The sequence below is a fragment of the Diceros bicornis genome, chromosome 29, assembly GCF_020826845.1.
Source record: "Diceros bicornis minor isolate mBicDic1 chromosome 29, mDicBic1.mat.cur, whole genome shotgun sequence".
Lineage (NCBI taxonomy): Eukaryota > Metazoa > Chordata > Mammalia > Perissodactyla > Rhinocerotidae > Diceros > Diceros bicornis.
Window position 1 is genome coordinate 20883962 of NC_080768.1, and position 20188 is coordinate 20904149.

General features: G+C 35.4%; 1 protein-coding gene across 33 annotated transcripts in view; it reads right to left on the bottom strand.

Annotated features, from left to right (window-relative positions):
- PCM1 (pericentriolar material 1) overlaps positions 1-20188 on the bottom strand; it is an 89617-nt gene that overhangs the window by 44027 nt on the left and 25402 nt on the right. For 20 of the 33 annotated variants that reach the window (XM_058525055.1, XM_058525046.1, XM_058525042.1 and 17 more), the window contains 15 exons: positions 19521-19630; positions 17714-17930; positions 15529-15730; positions 14187-14360; positions 13541-13698; positions 13187-13425; positions 10268-10422; positions 9993-10122; positions 8601-8741; positions 7874-8064; positions 6383-6586; positions 4981-5200; positions 4730-4875; positions 4027-4217; positions 2318-2489 (listed from right to left, as the gene is read on the bottom strand). In XM_058525055.1, the coding sequence (XP_058381038.1) occupies positions 2318-2489; positions 4027-4217; positions 4730-4875; positions 4981-5200; positions 6383-6586; positions 7874-8064; positions 8601-8741; positions 9993-10122; positions 10268-10422; positions 13187-13425; positions 13541-13698; positions 14187-14360; positions 15529-15730; positions 17714-17930; positions 19521-19630 (2650 nt within the window). The remainder of the gene's footprint in view (positions 1-2317; positions 2490-4026; positions 4218-4729; positions 4876-4980; positions 5201-6382; positions 6587-7873; positions 8065-8600; positions 8742-9992; positions 10123-10267; positions 10423-13186; positions 13426-13540; positions 13699-14186; positions 14361-15528; positions 15731-17713; positions 17931-19520; positions 19631-20188) is intronic. The other 13 variants (XM_058525056.1, XM_058525047.1, XM_058525061.1 and 10 more) reach the window with 2 other exon arrangements.

Genomic DNA, 20188 nt, shown 5'->3' on the forward strand with positions numbered 1-20188 from the left:
AAGAAACAGTAGAAAGGATTAATGAAGCAAAGAGTTGGTTCTTTGAGAAGATAAACAAAATCGACAAACCCTTAGCCAGGCTTACTAAGAAAAAAAGAGAAAAGGCTCAAGTAAATAAAATTAGAAATGAAAGAGGAGAAATTACAACGGATACCACAGAAATACAGAGGATTATAAGAGAATACTATGAGAAATTATATGCCAACAAATTGGACAATCTAGAAGAAATGGATAAATTCTTAGACTCATACAACCTCCCAAAACTGAACCAAGAAGAAATGGAGAATCTGAATAGACCAATCACAAGTAAAGAGATTGAAATAGTAATCAAAAACCTCCCAAAAAATAAAAGTCCAGGACCAGATGGTTTCTCCGGTGAATTTTACCAAACATTCAAAGAAGATTTAATACCCATCCTTCTCAAGCTATTCTAAAAAATAGAGGAAGATGGAACACTTCCTAAATCATTCACTGCATACAGATTCAATGCAATCCCAATCAGAATCCCAATGACATTCTTCACAGAAATAGAAAAAAGAATACTAAAATTTATATGGGGCAACAAAAGACCCCGAATAGCTAAAGCAATCCTAAGAAAAAAGAACAAAGCAGGAGGCATCACAATCCCTGACTTCAAAACATACTACAAAGCAATAGTAATCAAAACAGCATGGTACTGGTACAAAAACAGAGACACAGATCAATGGAACAGAACTGAAAGCCCAGAAATAAAACTACACATATACAGACAGCTAATTTTCAACAAAGGTGCTAAGAACATACAATGGAGAAAGGAAAGTCTCTTCAATAAATGGTGTTGGGAAAACTGGACAGCCACATCCAAAAGAATGAAAGTAGACCATCTGCTATCGCCATTCACAAAAATTAACTCAAGATGGATCCAAGACCTGAAGGTGAGACCTGAAACTATAAAACTCATAGAAGAAAATACAGGCAACACACTACTTGACATTGGTCATAAAGGAATCTTTTCGGATGACATGCCTACCCAGACTAGGGAAACTAAAGAAAAAATAACCAAGTGGGACTTTATCAGATTAAAGAGCTTCTATAAGACAAACTAACCAGAATCAAGATGAACAGACAACCCACCAGCTGGGAGAGAATATTTACAAAACATACACCTGACAAGGGTTGATCTCCATAATATATAAAGAACTCACACAACTGAACAACAAAAAAAAACCCGATCAAAAAATGGGCAGAGGAAATGAACAGACACTTCTCCAAAGAAGATATACAGATGGCCAATAGGCACATGAAAAGATGTTCAACATCACTAATCATCAGGGAAATGCAAATCAAAACAACACTAAGATATCACCTCACACCTGTTAGAATGGCTATAATCACCAAGACAAAAAACAAGTGTTGGAGAGGATGTGGGGAAACAGGAACCCTCATACACAGCTGGTGGGAATGCAAACTGGTGCAGCCTCTATGGAAAACGGTATGGAGATTCCTCAAAGAATTAAAAATAGAGATGCCCTATGACCCTGCCATCCCACTACTGGGAATCTATCCAAAGAACCTGAAATCAACAATCCAAAGAGGCTTATGCACCCCTATGTTCACTGCAGCATTATTCACCATAGCCAAGAAGTTGAAGCAACCTAAGTGTCCCTCGACTGATGACTAGATTAAGAAAATGTGGTATATACATACAATGGAATACTACTCACCCATAAAAAAAAGACAAAATCGTCCCATTTGCAACAACATGGATGGGCCTGGAGCATATTATGTTAAGTGAAACAAGCCAGCAAGAGAAAGACAGTGTATGATCTCACTCATATGTGGAATATAAACAGACACATGGACAGAGAGAACCGTACTGTGGTTACCAGGGGCAGAGGGGTGGGCAAAAGGGGTGAAGGGAGTCATATATCTGGTGATGGACAAACAAAAATGTACAACCCAAAATTTCACTATGTTAAAAACCATTAAAACATCAATTAAAAAAAAAAAAAAAAAACAACTAAAAACATGCTTATCATATGACCCAGCAATTGCGTTCTCTAGATTCTCAAAAATCTAGAGAAATAAAATATTATACGCACACAACACTTATTAAAAAAAAAAAAAAAAAAAACCCAACCTGCTCTTGTACCATGGTTAGCAGCAGGTGTCTGCTTGAGAGACATCTGCTAAGATGTCAAAGTTTCATGTTCTCAGCAACAGCGAGCCAAACAATCACAAAGATGCTCCATAACTGCACTTTCAAATTACATATAATTAGATGTAATCACAAAAGTGAAATTTAAGCAAATAATGGATTATGCTCATAAGCAAATACCTTTGCTTCTCTGCTCCAATAGAAGAACTGCTTTCAAACGGTTTTGGAAAAGCCATATATTCTGTTTTCCCTGAAGAATTCTGGGCTAATGGTTGCTGCTGTTCAGTGGGTGTAGAAATATTCTGAGGAAAATCTCCAAAATTAGAAGGAAATAAAGGGCTGAAATTCATACCTAATAAATAAAAGAAATGGGTAGACAAGAATAAAGAAGTGCCTTTAACCGTAATATGAAATTGAAAGTCAGTTTTAATGTGCCATTCAAACAGACCCCAACAAAAAATTATTAAAATTACCTAACACTCATTTATTTAATCACTGTTTACAGCTCAGCCCACTATGTTTTTGGCATTGGTGATACAAAAATAAATAATGATCCCCATCTCCTTATGAGCATAAAATTAGAAACAGTATCTGACATTTATCAAATTATTACTAGGTGCTAGACTCTACTGTAGGCACTTTATATTTATATTCACAAAGCCCTCCCAACCCTTTCTCTCTTCCTCTATTCCCTGGCAAACACCTTCAACAACTCCTCCTTCATGACTCACCTCTCCTAACTGGTCATCTAATTTCTTCTACCTCCAGAATTCCTCCTTCTTCATTACCTCTGCTGCTGATGCCTTAGGTCAAGCTACCATTCTGTCTGTGATATGATGCAATAGCCTTCTATTTTCTACTCACCAGCTACACTCTTGGCTCCTTCTCTCCAATCTCTCCTCAACAATATCACCAGTGTAACCTTCCTAAAATATAAATTTCATGCTATCCCCCTGCTCAAAATCCTCCAATGGCCCCTCTAGTCTGCAATGGAAAATCTAAGCTTCTCTGCAGAGCACAAAAGGCTTCCACTGCTCTCCAGCCACATCAGTTGCTCTTCCCCAGCCATGGCCCTACATACTGGCCACACTCAATGACCCCCCAATTCCCTAAGTGATATACTGTTTCATTGCTCTGTAACTCTAGGCAGTTCCATTCATTAGAAAGCCCTTTCCTTCCTAATCTCCCTAGAAATAAATTCTATTCATTCTTTAGCTTAAATAACACTTTTTCTGGAAAAAACAGATTTGCTGATCATCTTTTGCCCCAAAGAGTAGGCCACTCACTTCATTTGCACCACTGCTACAGGATTCATGGCACTGCACTAAGCATTTACTGACGTTCTTGGCTTCCTCACTAGACTCTCAATTCCTTAAAGCATTAGTCTTACTCAGTTGAACCCAGTCATTTATATAGTAGCTGGCACATAACAGATGCAGAATAGAAGCCTAAGCTAAATAAAATTAAATATAAGCCTAAACTAAGCACTCACCTTCAGTCTAGTAGTGTATCTCCCTGCCAAGACATGAAGCTCCTCTAGCAGAGTGTTGTCTTACTCATCTTCACTCTCCTAATGTTTTACACAGTGACTGGTGTACAGCAGCCACTGGATAGGTTAATTCTCTTTCTCCTTACTAAATAGTTGTCGAATAATTCAAAGGTATAAGACTAAGCAATCATTCATAAATACAGAGTTTACTTAATTTCATTAGCAACCATGTTAAGCTTAAGTTTTCACTATAAAGAACTGATGTAGAAAAGAGTTTATAACTTTTTTTGCAAACATTTCCTATCATTCCAAGAGACTGAAAAAATCCATGCAGCAGACAAATAATATTCTCAAACACTTTGCATTTATTAATCTTCCCTTTACATTTTTAATCCCTTACCTGGCGCAAATGACGAAAAATTAGTAAACCCAGGTAGGTTAAACAAATTTACAGGCTGTGTTGGAAAGCTGAAAGGACAAAATAAACTAGGAGAAGGAGGGTGTGATGCACTATTGCTTCTTTCCTTGCTTGCAGGTTTTTCTGGATGCTGATTTTGTTGGCGCATAAGTTCATTTAGCATTTGTTTCAACCTATAAAAATTTAAGAAGTCAGTAATTTAAAAATCAGTTATATTACCATCTTTTAAAAGTACACTCAGAAAGAATATATGTAAGAAATGATTCAACAGTCTGCAGAACACACTGACTGCTCTGATATTTACTACAACAGCTATTTGCTTGTCCTGCAGGCTTAGCCTTCGGCACAAGAACTAACTGCACTTAGCACTTCTGTCAGATATTAGGCATAACTACAAGAAATTAATTTTTTTGGTTGTTTACAGCTTTCCTGAGGTATAATCTACACACCATCTAATTCACCAAATGTAAGTGTAAAGCTGAATCCTACAAAATTTTAAAACCAGAAGTCCACAGTATTAAAAGGGAACATTGGGCAAACCACTGCTTATAAAATTCTCAGGTGACAGAGAATATTTGAATGTGCAATTTGGCTCATGCTCTTTTCTCCCAGAATATAACCAAAAGACCCTTGCTCGGTGTTAGCACTTACTATACAGTCTCACTACTTCTACGACACAGATTACCTTTGCACGTTATTCTGTTGCCAAGTTAGCTGAGTATAGCACTGGTTCAACTGGTGCATTATAAGGTGGACTTGAGGAGATGCAACATTGCTGGGCATAACACTATAAGGACCCGTGAGAAGAGTTTGCAGCAGACAAGATAGAGTCTACGGAAAGAAAAATTTTCATAATAGTTACTGATGACTTGAGAAAAGTGTGTATTGCCTCAAAAACAAGATAAAAAAAAAATTTACTTTCATAGTAAACTTTACCTGCTGGTCTTGCATCAAAGTCTGACAAATATTGACACTGAAATCAAGTTGTTTCTTGAGCTGATTGATTTGTTCTTGCCATTGTTCTTTCTCTTCTACATAAGAGAGTTCTGACACCCAACGAACGTTTTCCTGCCGTTGCATGCTGATATTCTGTTGTCTTGTCTTGGCTAAAGGACGATAATTCCCATCTGCTGAAAAAGGGCGATTGTTCTTCCACCTAACACAAGATTTAAAGCAAGAGGTCATCATATGTAATTATTTGGTTTTTAAAATCCAGCAATAAACTCGCATACCCTGGTCCAAAGGCCAGTATTCTCTTTTTAAGTTCAAAGGGCTTTAAAAATATTGAAAATAGAGGGGGGAAACATTCCAGATTTCTAGCTTTGTATAATTTTCATTTTCTATTCTCTTCCAGTCTTTTTTCATTTATGTTTTACACAGAAGTGTCCACATAATTTCGTATTCTATGATTTTTAATTCTTGCTTAATTCTCCCAAACAGGGGAGAAGATCAAAGCTTAGGAATTTTGATCCAGGCTAGCTGGGATGTATCTTGGCAACACTCTTGTGGTATAATCAAACATATATTTGGTCTTTATCCCAGGTTCCCCGAACAGAGCTCCTAGAACTCTTGGCATTTCCTAAATATAGGAGTACCTTTTGTTATTCATAATAAGCCCCTTTCAACCATACCTGAGTTTATGCTAATGACTTTTGGCAGCCCTAGTTAGTTCCATGATGGGGGCTGGTTGCCAGCAAAACCAACCAGGTGATTAGAGGGTGGGAACTTTTAGCTCCAAGCCCCAACCTCCAAGGAGGGGAGGGACCAGAGATTGAGTTTAATCACCAATGGCCAATGATTTAATCAATTGTGCCTATGTAATGAACCTCCATAAAAACCCCTAAACAAGGCAGTTAGGAGACCTTCTGGGTTGGTGAACACACTGAAGTTTTGGGAAAGTGGTGAGCCCCCAGAGAGGGCATGGAAGCTCTGTACCCCCTCTCCCACTCAGATCTTGCCCTATATATCTCTTCCATTTGGCTGTTCCTGAGTTGTATCCTTTATAATAAACTAGTAAACACAAGTGTCTTCCTAAGTTCTGTGAATTGTTTTAGCAAATTATGGAACCTGAAGAGGGGTTGTGGAACCTTCAAATCTGTAGCCAAGTCAGACAGAAGTGTGGGTACCCTGGGGACTTGGGACTGGCAACTAGCATCTCAAGTGGGGGCAGTCTTACGTGACTGAGTCCCTGAACTTGTGGGGTCTGCCCTAAGTCCAAGTAGTTAATGTCAGAACTGAATTAAATTGTAGGACACCCCGTTGGTTCAGACAATTGCTTGGTGTCAGAAAGACCTGAGACTCTTCAAATCAAGCAAAAAATTAAAACAGTGAAACTAACCTATTTTTAGTTTCCTTTACATTATAAGAGTTATGATTCACACTGTTAGGAGGACACATAGAAAAGTTATCATTGGAACTGGCATCTTGCTCATCTTCTTCTTCCTCTTCATCTGTCCGAACAATTCCTTCAGAAAGGTAACCATCTTCATCTCCTTCTTCATCTAATGCACACTGAGTAGAACCTCCCCAAGTTGCCATGGTTCTAGAAATTAAGAGACAAAAAACAAGATCATTCTGGAGATGAGCTAAATACTTTACCACCTACCATGTACCAGACACTGTACCAAATATATATATATATGTACATATGTATATGCACATGTGTGTATATAAAATTTCATTTAATCACAGTAACTACGAGATAGGTGGTACTCTCCCCACTGCTGTTATATAGAATATATTTACTCTGCCTTTCACAAAAAAATTTTGCAAACAAATTAAAATAGTAATTATATCCCCTGGAACCTTTTTCCTAAACTAAACTCCTCTCAACTTTCAACTTTTCCTTGAGTGACAGTTTTCTAGATCAGAGCTATCCAACAGATAATTTTCTGCAATAGTAGTAATGACCTAAATCTGTGCTGTCCAATACAGTGGCCACTAGGTACACACGACTAATGAGCAGTTAAAATGTGGCTGGTATGACAGAGAAAATAAATTTTTAATTTCATTTAATTTTAATTTAAATAGCCACCTATATCTAGCAGCTGCCATATTGGAAAGCACAAGTCTAGACCCATGGTTCTAAAATCTCAATGCTTGTCAAAACTATTTAAAGAACTTCTTTAAAGGACAGATGTGTGGGACTTAGAACAGAATATTATAAATATAGTTTGATCAATAAAATGCATATTGAGACTCCCAGAATAGAAAAAGTTCTAAGAGGAAGAAAGTGAGTGAGGCTTGGTGCAATGTTCCAAAATTGTCATCTGAGAATATTAAAAGGTAAGGTCACAACAAATTTGGATTTCAAAATTTTAGATCTAAATACTACTATATAGGTAAGTAATTAACTGATCTTACAGATGACCAATTCTTTTAGAAATATTCTAAATACAGAAATTTCAAACTTAAATCCTAAAAACTAAATGTTTTATAGAACGTTTTAAGATCCTTAGGAAACTTACACACCAATTCAAATTAAAAAGTGTTTATTTCTGGCCTGATAGAAAAGCACTACAAAGTATCAAGCATTTTCTTTTTATAAGCTTAAAACTAAGAAAACTAAGAAAATAAGGTTTATATACTGAAGAAAATCTGTATCACCATTTGATCAAATGCCTTAGTAATTAAAAAAAAGAAAGTTGATGCTATGAGAAGTTAGAATAGAGAGTATCTGGATTTAGTTAAACTGAGTCACAAAGGTGAGGCTTAAACTAGCCTTAATAAATCAGATTCGTGCTGTGACGTAGAGAGGAAATGAGGCTGCCTACCCTACAGGCCTTAGGAAGGTGAGGTTAAAAAAAAATGATTTAAACAACTCTCTTACTTTTCTGTTCTACTTTGTTGAGGAGTACACACATTCTCAGATCCATCACTTCTCAATGAAACAGCCACTGGAGATGTAGTTTCAGCTAGACCTTGCCTCCTCTGATGTTCAGCCATCAGAGCCTCAAGCTGCTTTCTTCTCTGTCGCAGCTCTCCCCTTAACATTTCATGTCTTCGCATTTCTGACCACAGCTATTATTTTAAAAATCAGAGTCAAGTTAGCATAAATATCTGGATTTGTTTTAGCCTTAAAGAATAACAGGCTAATATTGTCAATACCAACAAAGGTTTCTATTCTCACTCTATCCTTTTTACACTAAGATATACATGCAGGTTAAAATATCCATGAATAAGAAAAAATTAGGCAATCATTAATTCTTAATGAAAACAAGTAGGACCCAAATATACTTCATCAACCATTTAGAGAAAGAGAAGATTAATGTTTTCTACAAATCACATATAAGTAAAATGCTAAAGGATTAGTCTTTCTGAGATAATTACTATTTGCTGTAGCTATCCCTTACATGTAATTCTGCCAAATATTTGCTAATAAAGAGCAAGACTATTCTGAAAAGATCCCAATTTAATTACTTTTTTGAAAAAAATTATTTCTTCCCCTAACTAAAAAACATAAAACAGGCTACATTTAAAAACATGTTTTGCAGATATTCAATATTCTTTGTTAAGATGTGACTTGATCAGGAACAACAGGGTACAATGTACAATACCTCATTATCTACTACTGAAGAATCTTCAGGCTCGAAAACAGATTTGCTTGTAGTGGTTTCATTTTCAGTAACAGTTGGGGTTGAAGTAACAGCTGGCATATATTTTTTTGTGGGACAATTACCCACACTAGTGGCTGACAGCTAAAAAAGGGTTGGTAAAAACTATTATGAATTAAAGCAATTATGTTAATTTCACAAAAGCAGTTATTTTACTACTTCTCTGGGGCTCTCGTATGATGTTTAATTTGTTACTACCAGACCTCAACTGCCATCATGATCCAATAAAAACCTGACATAACAAAGATGAAAACACAGGCTAACGTTGATGAGTAGTAACCAACCCTCAGGAATAATAGAGACCAGAGGGATAAAACGTTATTGTGGAAAATTTCATATACTCAACCCAACTCTGGCACATATTCCTCTGCATGTTATTCAGATTGGGGACAAGGGAAAAAGAATTAAAGTGGAAAAAGTAAGAGTCTAGGAAATAAGTTATATTAGAAACATCATTTGATGTGTTTCCCTTTCTTTGAAAACAAAACCTGATGGAAGAATAAAGCTAATCAATAAATTTTAAGAAAAATCTCAAAAAGAATTGGTATTCCCTTCCCATATTAACCCTACTCCTGGTTACCTGACATAGTCAAAGACTGTTCATTCTCTGTTCAATCTCCAAGACCCATGCATAGGGTGCTATTTAATAAGCAAAGGTAGATACACTTAATATCCAAACTACAAATAAAATATTTTAATTACTCTCCTTAGGTAACTCATGATGGCTTAAGAGCTTTAATTTTAGGCCAGTAAAAGATGGAAATGCTAATCCCTTAATTGCAAAATTCAAATCAGAATTTTTATTTTTCTTGGTGAGGAAGATGAGCCCTGAACTAACATCTGTTGCCAATCCTCCTCTTTTTTGCTGAGGAAGATTGGCCCTGGCCTAATATCCGTGCCCATCTTCCTCCACTTTTTTATGTGGAACACCTGCCACAGCATGGCTCGATAAGCGGTGCATGGGTCTGCCCCTGGGATCCAAACCTGTGAGGCCCGTGCTGCCAAAGCAGAGCACGAGAACTTAACCGCTACACCACCAGGCCGGCCCCCAGAATATTTTAATACAATAGTTACGAATATTCATGTTCTGAATCTATAGCTAGCTAGCCCTACAAGCGAAAAACTGCAAATAATCAGTCAATTCCTATGTGCTATCTTTCACAGTGTAAATGTATATCCCCAATCCATTTTATTAGCTCATCCATTTCATTAATCTTATAAAATTAATAAATATGTCACATCAGCACTAGAAAAAGACAAAGAGCGTTTTCAATTAATATTAGGTTTTAGACATCTTTTTTCAGACAAATGGAAAGAAAAAAATTTCCTAATTACCTGTAGGTCAGGACATGCCTTTTGCAATGCTTGAATTTTCTCTTGAATCTCAATCAGCTTCTTTCTTTCTTCCTGCAATTGTTTAAGCTCTCTCTGTTGCTGCTGTAGTTTAGCCTCATAAAATTTCTCTCTATAATTAAATTGACATTATATTTATGGACTCCAGTAAATGTGATGACAGCATTAAGCACAAATAATATAGTACACCTACCAGAGTACATTCTCAGTAACAGGCACTAAATTTTTATTAAATGAAAGCCATAAGCTTAACATACCTTGTCTTTTCATTTACTCCAGCATCTTTCTGTGTTTTATTGGCATTTCCTCTAGTGTTATTTGCATTTTGTTTGGTGTCTTCTTCTGCTGGGTAGAAATCATCCAAATTTGAAGCATTGGCAGATATAACTCCTTGATCTGCTGCATCATCATCCTAAAACAGCATCATTAAATTAAAATTACCTTGATATCTAAAGAATTATCCAATTCATATCTCAGTAAATACCACTAGACTATAAAATTCACATAACATAAAAATTAAAGCAGTAGAGATAAAGTACATGATTTTTAGAGAAGACTGAGGTTCATCCTTTATCAATGGCAGGAAATGAAGTGCTAAAACTGAAAACAGTACATTTATTTTATTTTATTTTTGTGAGAAAGATCAGCCCTGTGCTAACATCTGCCAATCCTCCTCTTTTTTTTTTTTTTTTTTACTGAGGAAGACAGGCCCTGGGCTAACATCCGCGCCTCATCTTCCTCCACTTTATATGGGACGCCGCCACAGCATGGCTTGCCAAGCAGTGCAATGGTGCGCGCCCGGGATCCGAACCAGCGAACCCCGGGCCGCCGCAGCAGAACATGCGCACCTAACCGCTTGCGCCACTGGGCCAGCCCCTGAAAACAGTACATTTAAAATTTAAGTTGCCAATTACCCAGTAATGACAAATATTAAGTTGCCTTTTCTTATCTTGACCAGACACTGAGCTATCAAAGAATAACTATCTAGAGAATATGAAGCAGATAAAAAATATACTACTGGAGCTGGGACTCTTGATATTAGTTAATTTTTCTTAAGATGTAACTTTTAAATTAACAACTTCAAATAATTCATGTCCAGTGTCACTTGCTCTGATTAAAATTTTCCATTTCCTTACTTTGGTCTTTAGTTTGCCAAACAAGTACCAATGCTCACAATACACAAAATAATGAGAATATACCATCTCAAATCTGTCATGACTACCAGAAAAACAACTAAAGTTCACATATTCCTCACAGTAGATTCATATCTTCTGTTGAAATCAATGTATTTATTAAAATGGGTGGTTGAGGGTGAACTACTGCCTTTTCTTAAAAACATTTAACTCTACATATTTTATATTTACTCATGCTTTCTCCAAAGATCTAAACTGAAACTTTCACTTTTGGAAATCACCATTCTAATAAAGCTTTAATTATAAAACTGTCTAATCAATTTTAAGTTTGTAAAAATAGTATTATTTGGTCTTTCCATTAATGTAAAAACTAACCTAATTCATTATTAGTATGAATAGGAAGATTAGAAAGAAACTGACTCCAGTTGGGACTCAATAATAGAAAAGCTAAATCACGAGGCATTTTCACATAAAAACGTAAAAACATTAAAGTACAAGAAAAAAATGCAACACAAAACTGCCTTAAGTTTCAGATGGTAGTATGAGAGCGCCTGAGCAACTGAAATGATACAAACTCCAACACTAAAAGAAAGTTAAGAAAGTAACTGACTAAAGATTTATCATTTTAACACACATGGCATCATAGACTAAGAACTAAAAGAGAGAGACATCTACAGACTATAAGATACGTAGGTTTCATAAGAGCCATATAAGTTGTTGAGGATAATCTAATCAGGAAGAGTAGTAATAGTTTTATATAATCATGGTAACTATATAACTGTATAGACCTCCTCCTGGGTCTCTTGGGAAATAGGATATAAGTAAAAGTCAAAAAAAAAAAAAAAAAAGACAACTAGCCTTAGAAAAATAAGTAAAACTCATTGACCTTAAACCAATATAAAAAACTTGGGGATCTAGAGCCTTCTTTTAATAGCTCTCTTTCAGTAGGAGGCCCCTTAATCCCTCTGCGTTGCAGTTTTTTCACTTCTCATATATATATTTCGGGTCTTAGAATAGTTCCTGAAGCAAAAGAGCTTCAATATAGGCCTGAAATTAAGCTGATTCATCTATAAGACACCAAGTTATTGATCATTTCTGATTTGTTATTCCCACTTTGGGCAATACATTTGAGGAAAAGAATCTTAAAGAAGAAATGGGAAAGTAATGAACAAGTACAATGATGTTCGAGATAGCATGACCTATTACTATTTGCTTTGGAAGCTGTTTTAATTTTTCCAAATGGTGGTACAGTCATATGATCAAAGTTCAAAAAGTAAAAAGGACATTTAGAAAACTCTCCTTTTCACCCCTGTTCCTCAACTGACTCCACTCTGCACAGGTAACGAATGATTTCATTTTATGTATCCTTCTACAGATATACTTTGAATATATAAGCAAAAATATATATGTGTGTATATAGAAGTGTTAATAGTTATGTAATATCATGTTCACATGTGTATATGGCTTTTTAAAATTTATGACTAATAGTTTCAACTTTAATTAACTGGCCTTATGAATAAAACAACATATAGTTTTTCTTTTACATCAAGTGTTTAAGATTTCAGCCTCTGGTATACGAGAGTCTCAATTCTGGCTCTGACGACGGTATAACCTTACTCAATTAACACCTCTTGAATCTGTTTAATCTACCTCATTGAGATGTTATGAGTTCTACGTGATATAAGACCGGGGTCTCCAGCAAATAACAAACAAACTTGTTTTTGTAATAAAGTTATATTAGAACAGCCATGCTCATTTGTTTACGTATTGTCTATGGCTGCTGTTGCACTGAGTAGTTGTGACAGAGACTATAGGCCCACAGAGCCTAAAATATTTACTAACTCACCCTTAATAGATAAAGTTCGCTGATCTCTGATATACGGCATGTAAAGTGCTAAGTATTTAACCCTGCCATTTAGTAAGAACTCAATAAATGTGTACAATTATACCAACAGAATTATCAAACACATGCATCAATCTTACCTTCTAAGGAAGACTGGACTATTTGACAAAATGTTTTTTAAAAAACCAAGCAGTCTTTACCTGTACCATAGCAACAAGATCTTGTAACTGTCTAAGTTTCTGTTTCGCAGCCATAAGCCTACTGATCTTCTGCTCAAATTCAGCATCTTCTGGAGCCGCATCAACCAGACTGCTTCTATGACTAGACAATGAAGCTCCACTGACGCCCTCATCTTCTGCTTCTTCCTCCTCTTCCTCATCATCTTCACCTTGCGCAACATGAATCCCCTGCTCTCCTTCTCTATTATATCGACAATCTGCTGAAAACATGTATCATTGAAATCAATAATGTAACGAACTTAGGAAGAGTACTAATGAAAATCTGCTTCCCAAGAACAATATGGCAAAATTATCTGTGAATATAGTTAATCATACCTAAAGAAGGAGGCATGTTTAGAGTCCTTATGTTGGCAGCAGATCTGTTGTTAATTTCACAATTAGAATTAACTGATCTCCCATCTCTATTATTAGAAACACACTGTGCATTAGAATTACTATTTACTTCATTCCAGGTGGCAGCTACTTGTGGATTTCTAAAACAAAGAAAAGAGCCCAAAGTTATTTAAGGTAAAAAAAAAAAAATTTTTTTAAATCAAAATTTTAGAACTTCTGATAAAATAATTCCAAACTATCGTATCATTGGCTGTTTCCCCATTTAAAGTCAAACTGAATAACTGGCTCTTGCTTTTCATTAACTTCTATTTGGAAATTTAAGAAGAAAAACATCTGAAAAATCAAAATTATACCTAAAAGATGTAGGAAAACATTACATCAGATACTTCTTATGATTTACTTGCATTTGATTTAACAAACAGCCAATTTATTAAACTACTGTACTCAATACCTCCCTATTTGTTTTCCTTTACATGGCAAGTAAGATTACACTAACAAAAATAGTAGACACAGTAGAAAAGCTTAAATAAAAGGCAAATAGCACGCTAATGAGGTTTTTTTTGGTTCCATAAAAGTATTAAGTTAGGATGACTATATTAGAAAAACAAACTTAAAAATAAGTTCTTACCGAATGTTAGTAACAGGTTCAGAACTTTCATGCTCAGAATCATATTCTGACTCTTCAGTTTCTTCATCTTTTGTGTTTTCATTTACAGCATCTGTCATCATATCTGATGTCTGTTCATAATAATGAACTAACTCTCTTAGTTCATTCAATCTCTTTCGAACTTCATTTAACTTCCTGATAAACAACAACAAATATACATATAATATTAATACTCATTTTGGCAAAATAAAGCATGCATTATTTTCATATAATAGCAGCCAGCACAAACTAAATTTAGACCTAATCAAATATCTAGGGGTTGTGACTGTGAAGTAAAGAATTTAATTTCAAGTACAGCTTGCTCAAAATCTCATCCCTTTATTTTCTTATTTTGTGCTAGAGACAAAAGCTTAAGAAAACCAGTTTCAAGTATTAAAATTCAGGTATAAATGTTAACACAGCTTAAAACTCAATGTCAAAAATATTCCTAGGTCTCTTAATAAGTATCAAAAATGTGAAGTACCAAATATTCAATTTAAATACTACCTCTCAGGCAAATCAGGTATGCAGGCATTAATGAGCATTTATATAAGGTTCCTGAATTGTCTACAACATACAGAGATCTATAAAGTATATAATATGTTTACCAAAAATAACAATTAAGTTTGTTCAGTTTTTACTAAGTGCCAGAAACTATGCCAATGTTTTTTAATTCTTAAAACACATTTACGAACAGGTATATTATTATCCCTATTTTGTACATGAAGAAACAGAGGCTTAGTGAGGGTAAGTTGTTTGTCCACAGTCACATGGCCTCGTGAGATACAATTTCAGGGCGTTCTGACACTAGCCTGGGCTCTAAACCATTTGAATATAGAAATCTTTCTTTCCTTTTTTTTTTTTTTTGGTGAGGAAGATTGTCCCTGAGCTAACATCTGTACCAATCTTCCTCTATTTTGTATGTGGGTCACTGCCACAACATGGCTTGATGAGCGGTACAGGGCCCCACCTGAGATCCAAACTTGTGAACCTGGGCCACCAAAGTGGAGCATGCAAACTTAACCACTACGCACCGGGCTGGCCTTGAATATAGAAATCTTTTAACTGAAGTCCCAGCTATTGCTAATCCTTTACTTGAAAACAGGAATACATCAGCTCACAGAAATTACCTGTATTACAATGTCACATTTCTCTTGGACAACTCAAAGAATGCACATATTACACATACACACTTCTACCATCATTACCACTTAAGAATAGTAAATACAGTTTTTTCAGAAATTCAACAAAGAAAAAAAACCTAGAATTTATCTCCGTTATTAATTTCTAATATACGTAAATAATGTTCGTAAAAATGTTTTACTGGAGTTTTTCAGTTGGATTTAGATGGCCTTCATTTTCACTCTCATTCTGAGAAACTAGAGAAACAGTAGGATAAGGAACAGATGACGCATGGCTACTGGATTCTCCATTAACAACCGATGCTAAGCCTACAGGGGCAGACGGAGCCGAAGTTGTAATTCTTTGATCCACACTCCTTTGGGGAGAGGCTGAAGAAGGCACAACTACAAAAAAAAAAAAAAGACCAGTTACCATAAATAAACAAATATGGCACCAAACAACTTATTCACAGTTTGCTTGAATACAGAAAAATAAAAAGTAAAAACCATTAACATCTTAAATTCCCCAGACTTAAATTTTAGAAGCCTAAGGACACAACATCCAGACCACTTATTTATTAACATGTCCCTCAACCAAACAGGGTTAAAACACTCAGGAAAGAATAAGGAAAGACGAAATGGAAATTGACAAGAACTATGATACACTCTACCTTGAAAAAGTAGCTAGAGCACTCCTCTGATAAACCTGGTTCTAGGTTAGGTTAAACAGGGCCACACTGTATGATGTTCAGTATACCATCTATAAACCTTTACAGGGCAGCCCTAGCAGATTATGTCCCTAAGAGTGTTCCAAATCCACAGCTCAAAGGAATAACATCTGGTCTCCAAGATGGAAGTTTTGTTGTTTCAAAAGTTAAAGCAAAATTGTTAAAAGTGACTCTGGTACATCCATCCAAGAAGTACTACTCAGAAATAAAATTTTCTAATTAGATGACGGCTAATTCTCTACAGGCCTTGAATTACCTATTAATTACTTTTCTGTCCACACAGATCAGACAAAGATATCTTACGCCTTCAAGGGCAATGAATGAAGATTAAGAATCTTTCTTTGCACTTCTCCATCCCCTACCACTTCAAAACTATTGTCTTTTATCTCTTTCTCATGACCATCATTATTTGTTGCTCACGTTATCAGCTGCAATAGCTGGTTTCCAGTATATCTCTATTCCTTGAATGTTCTACATTTTGCTGCTGCTTTCACACTATTTCGCAACTAGAAAAAAAAATGATTTTTTAGAGTTATCAGTAGACAGAGTGCTACCTTCTTTATGTGTATAAAACTGACCACAAGGCCTTGAGCACAACTTGCAAATTTGAAGTTTTCCTTAGCTGAATTCATCCATTTAGGAAGGAGAGGTGCTGGTATTAGATTAGGCTAGAGGAGGATGAGACTAGCAGGGGTCAGGGAAAAGAAAGGAGCATATTTCAGGGGAGAAACAGTAAGTTTCTTTTGGGAGTGGCAGAGAAATAGGAGATGGGTGAAGAACAAGGAACAGGGACTCCAGAGATGATACTTCTATCCTTTGTCTTTTCCTCAATAAGACAGCAGCTGGAATGCTGAAGAATAATGACCAGTTGGGGTTGAGCCTACTGACTCCAATTTCCAATGCTAGAGCTCCTACTACTAACTGTTTGCCTAAGAGGCAGGGAGGAGGCTTGAGAAGGTATGAGGATAGCAAGTGAGGACTAGTAAGTAAATCTGAATTAGACAGAGACAAGTAAAACATCTGTGGAGTAGAAAACATAGTTCTATAGTACAAATAGGATGATTATTGCCTTTCCTGTATAACTAGTATAACTATATAACTAGTATAAGTAGCATGACTATGTCTTTCTTATTCCCACCTGAGATGACTATTTACATATTTTTAACAAGGATGTAAATTACGGACATTTCACACTAAACCATAGGTACTATGTAAGTTTTTCATACCTCGATTTTTTTGTATAAATACTTTCTAAATCTGTTTCATAGTTTTTAAATCAAAGTGCTAATTTGGATTAGTTTTTCTTTAAGGGAAAATTTTGAATATGGTAAAAAATGCAGAATTATGTTCAAGTACCTAATAGTTACCTTCTCTTCTACTTTTCCCTTATTAAAATCCTACCAATTTTTCAAGGCCCAATTCTATTCTTTCCATTTTCTGAATTATAGAACAGACCTATCATCTATTTGGCTTTTATCACACACTGACTTGTTACTTAAAAACTTTTCACATGGAAGTCCTATCTCCCCACAAAAAAGTATAATTTTCATTAGGAACTATGTGTTCACTCACTCATCAAATATTTACTAAGTAACGATTATGTGCCAGCATACATACTTACATGTCCTCTACCTAATACTACGGAGCCAGATTTACTTACAGGATGAATTGTTCAGATGCTGATCTCGAAGTGTATGAAGTTCTCCAAGCAATTTGTCCATTTTTTGTTTCTTTTCCTGTAACACTCTCATTTTGCTAAAAAGTTGGACTTTCTCATCAGGTAAATGTTCTGAAACTGATGGATTCCTGCTCTGGCAAACCTCCCCAGTTAATGAAAGACTTTCTGCCTGTCTTCTATTGTCTGGAACAGCTGGAGGCTTATTAAAAAAAAAAGAATAAAAATAACAACTGAGGCAATTAAAGGATGCATTCTCATATTAAAAATGCATAAATATTCTTTATAACAAGAGATAAATATTTGCCTAGGTTGTGATGGTGGGTAAGTACATGCCTTTCCTATTCCCAAATTACATACTGTTTCCTGACGTGCCACTGTAACACATATATAGACACATAAACTACCCAGTGGTCTTTGAGTCACCGGACATAATTATTACCTGGATCTAAATTAAGTGCTAGAAATGCCACATTTTATTTAGAATAAACCTTCAAAAATCTCCTTCTCTCTCTTGCCATCTTTTTAAAACCACCACCATAAACTTTAACTTCTTAACCTATCAGTTTTTCCAACCACTTCTTTCCTATGTTCCTCTAATTAAAAAAAAAGAAAAAAGAAACATTTCAAAAATCCACTAAGGCTTAGGGAATCATAATGAATAACCATCACTGAGCTTAGTCAAATTTCAATATTCTGCCACATTTACATCAATTATTTTCTTTTTTAAGACAAATATAACATTACACATATAGCTAAAGCTCTATACGTTCCAATCCCTAATCCCATTACTCTCTCCAGAGATAACCGCAATCTAGAATTAGATATCTACCATTCTTCTACATGTTTTCATTTTGTAATACCTATGTATGTATCCATACAAAATATACATTCTTTACATAGTTTTGAACACAAGCTAAGTGGTCTCCTTCTTAAACTTGCATTTTCCAGTCATTAGCTCTGGTTCATTTACTGTAACTGGTCATAGGATTTCACTCTCTAAATATATCATAATTTATTAATCCGTGTTCCTGTTCATGGACATTTAGGTTGCTTCTCATTTTTTCCTATTAACACAATGCTGCTATGAACATTGTTTTACATATCTCCTTGTGAACATGTGAGCATTTCTCTAAGGTGGGCCATTGCAGGGTCACTAGAAAAAACGTACAAGATATTGCTAAATAACTCTCCAAAGTAGTTGGACCATATTCTTTTATTTTCACTTGGTCAGCAGACAGAAAACACTGCATCTTGAATCATACTCATTCCCAGTGTAGAGGTATTAATTCACCCTTTCTTACTCAAGGTCCACAAATTGAAATTTTACATTTATATCATTGTTTACAAAGGTTATCAAATTATAACACCTTTTAAATCTGAAATTAAACTTCAAGAACTTTCTTAAAATTATTAGTAAAATATTGCAAGCACATAAATTCAAATATAAGTTAAGGCTGTGATCACTAACAATCTTTTAGAGAAAAGAAGAACATGTCATATAGTAGCATACAAAGGGAAAATTTCACCAATCACTTCAGTCCAAGTAGATTTTCCTCTAATTTAGTGTTTCTGAAAGTATAGCCCCTAGACTGCCAGAAGTGGACTCACATGAGGGGGAAGCCCACCCCAAAAGTATGATTTACAATTCTGGACGTGGGGGATCCCACTGACTAGAATTCTACATTTTTTAAACTATCATGCCAAGTGATATTTATCTCAGGAAAGTTTGAGAACCACTGTTTTAATTAACATGATTTTAAACTCAACTATACTAAAACAATTAAGTTACCTGAGAATCACGAAGCTGATTATGAAAACGCTGAATTAAATCATTCAATTCTTCATTTAGTTCAGATGTGATACTGACTCCAGATAGGCTACCTGTAGTTTCTGTTACAACTGGAAAGACAATTAACTACTCATTAAAGCAAATAAATAAACACAGCACCTTTTCAATTTCTGAGAAGCTAAAAATACATTTTGGAAAAAAAACAAAATCTTACCTAACATTATTTGAAACTAGTTAACCTCTTAGATTTACGTGCCAACAAATCATTTTATTAAAAGTTGCCATCTAAGGTGAAAATAAAGGGACACTCACAGAACTCTAGTATAGTGGTTCATCTTTTTCTGTCCCAACATTAAGGAGAGATACGATACATCCCACTTAAGACTAGTGACTCGATGGAGTGGGGCTGTGGCAGGTCTACCAGGTTGGGCAGTGGCAGGGAAACTGGTTAGTCTGAAAAAGCACTGCTGATTCTGACAGGTCTCAATCCTCACCTCCCCCAACAGAATCAATGCTCTAGTATAGAGGCTGGCAAACTTTTCTTAAAGATTCAAATAGTAAATATATTAGGCTTTGTGGAAACATAATTTTTGTCTCAACTACTCAACTCTGCCATTGTAGGGCAAAAGCAACCACATACAACACAAAAACAAATGGGCATGGCCGTG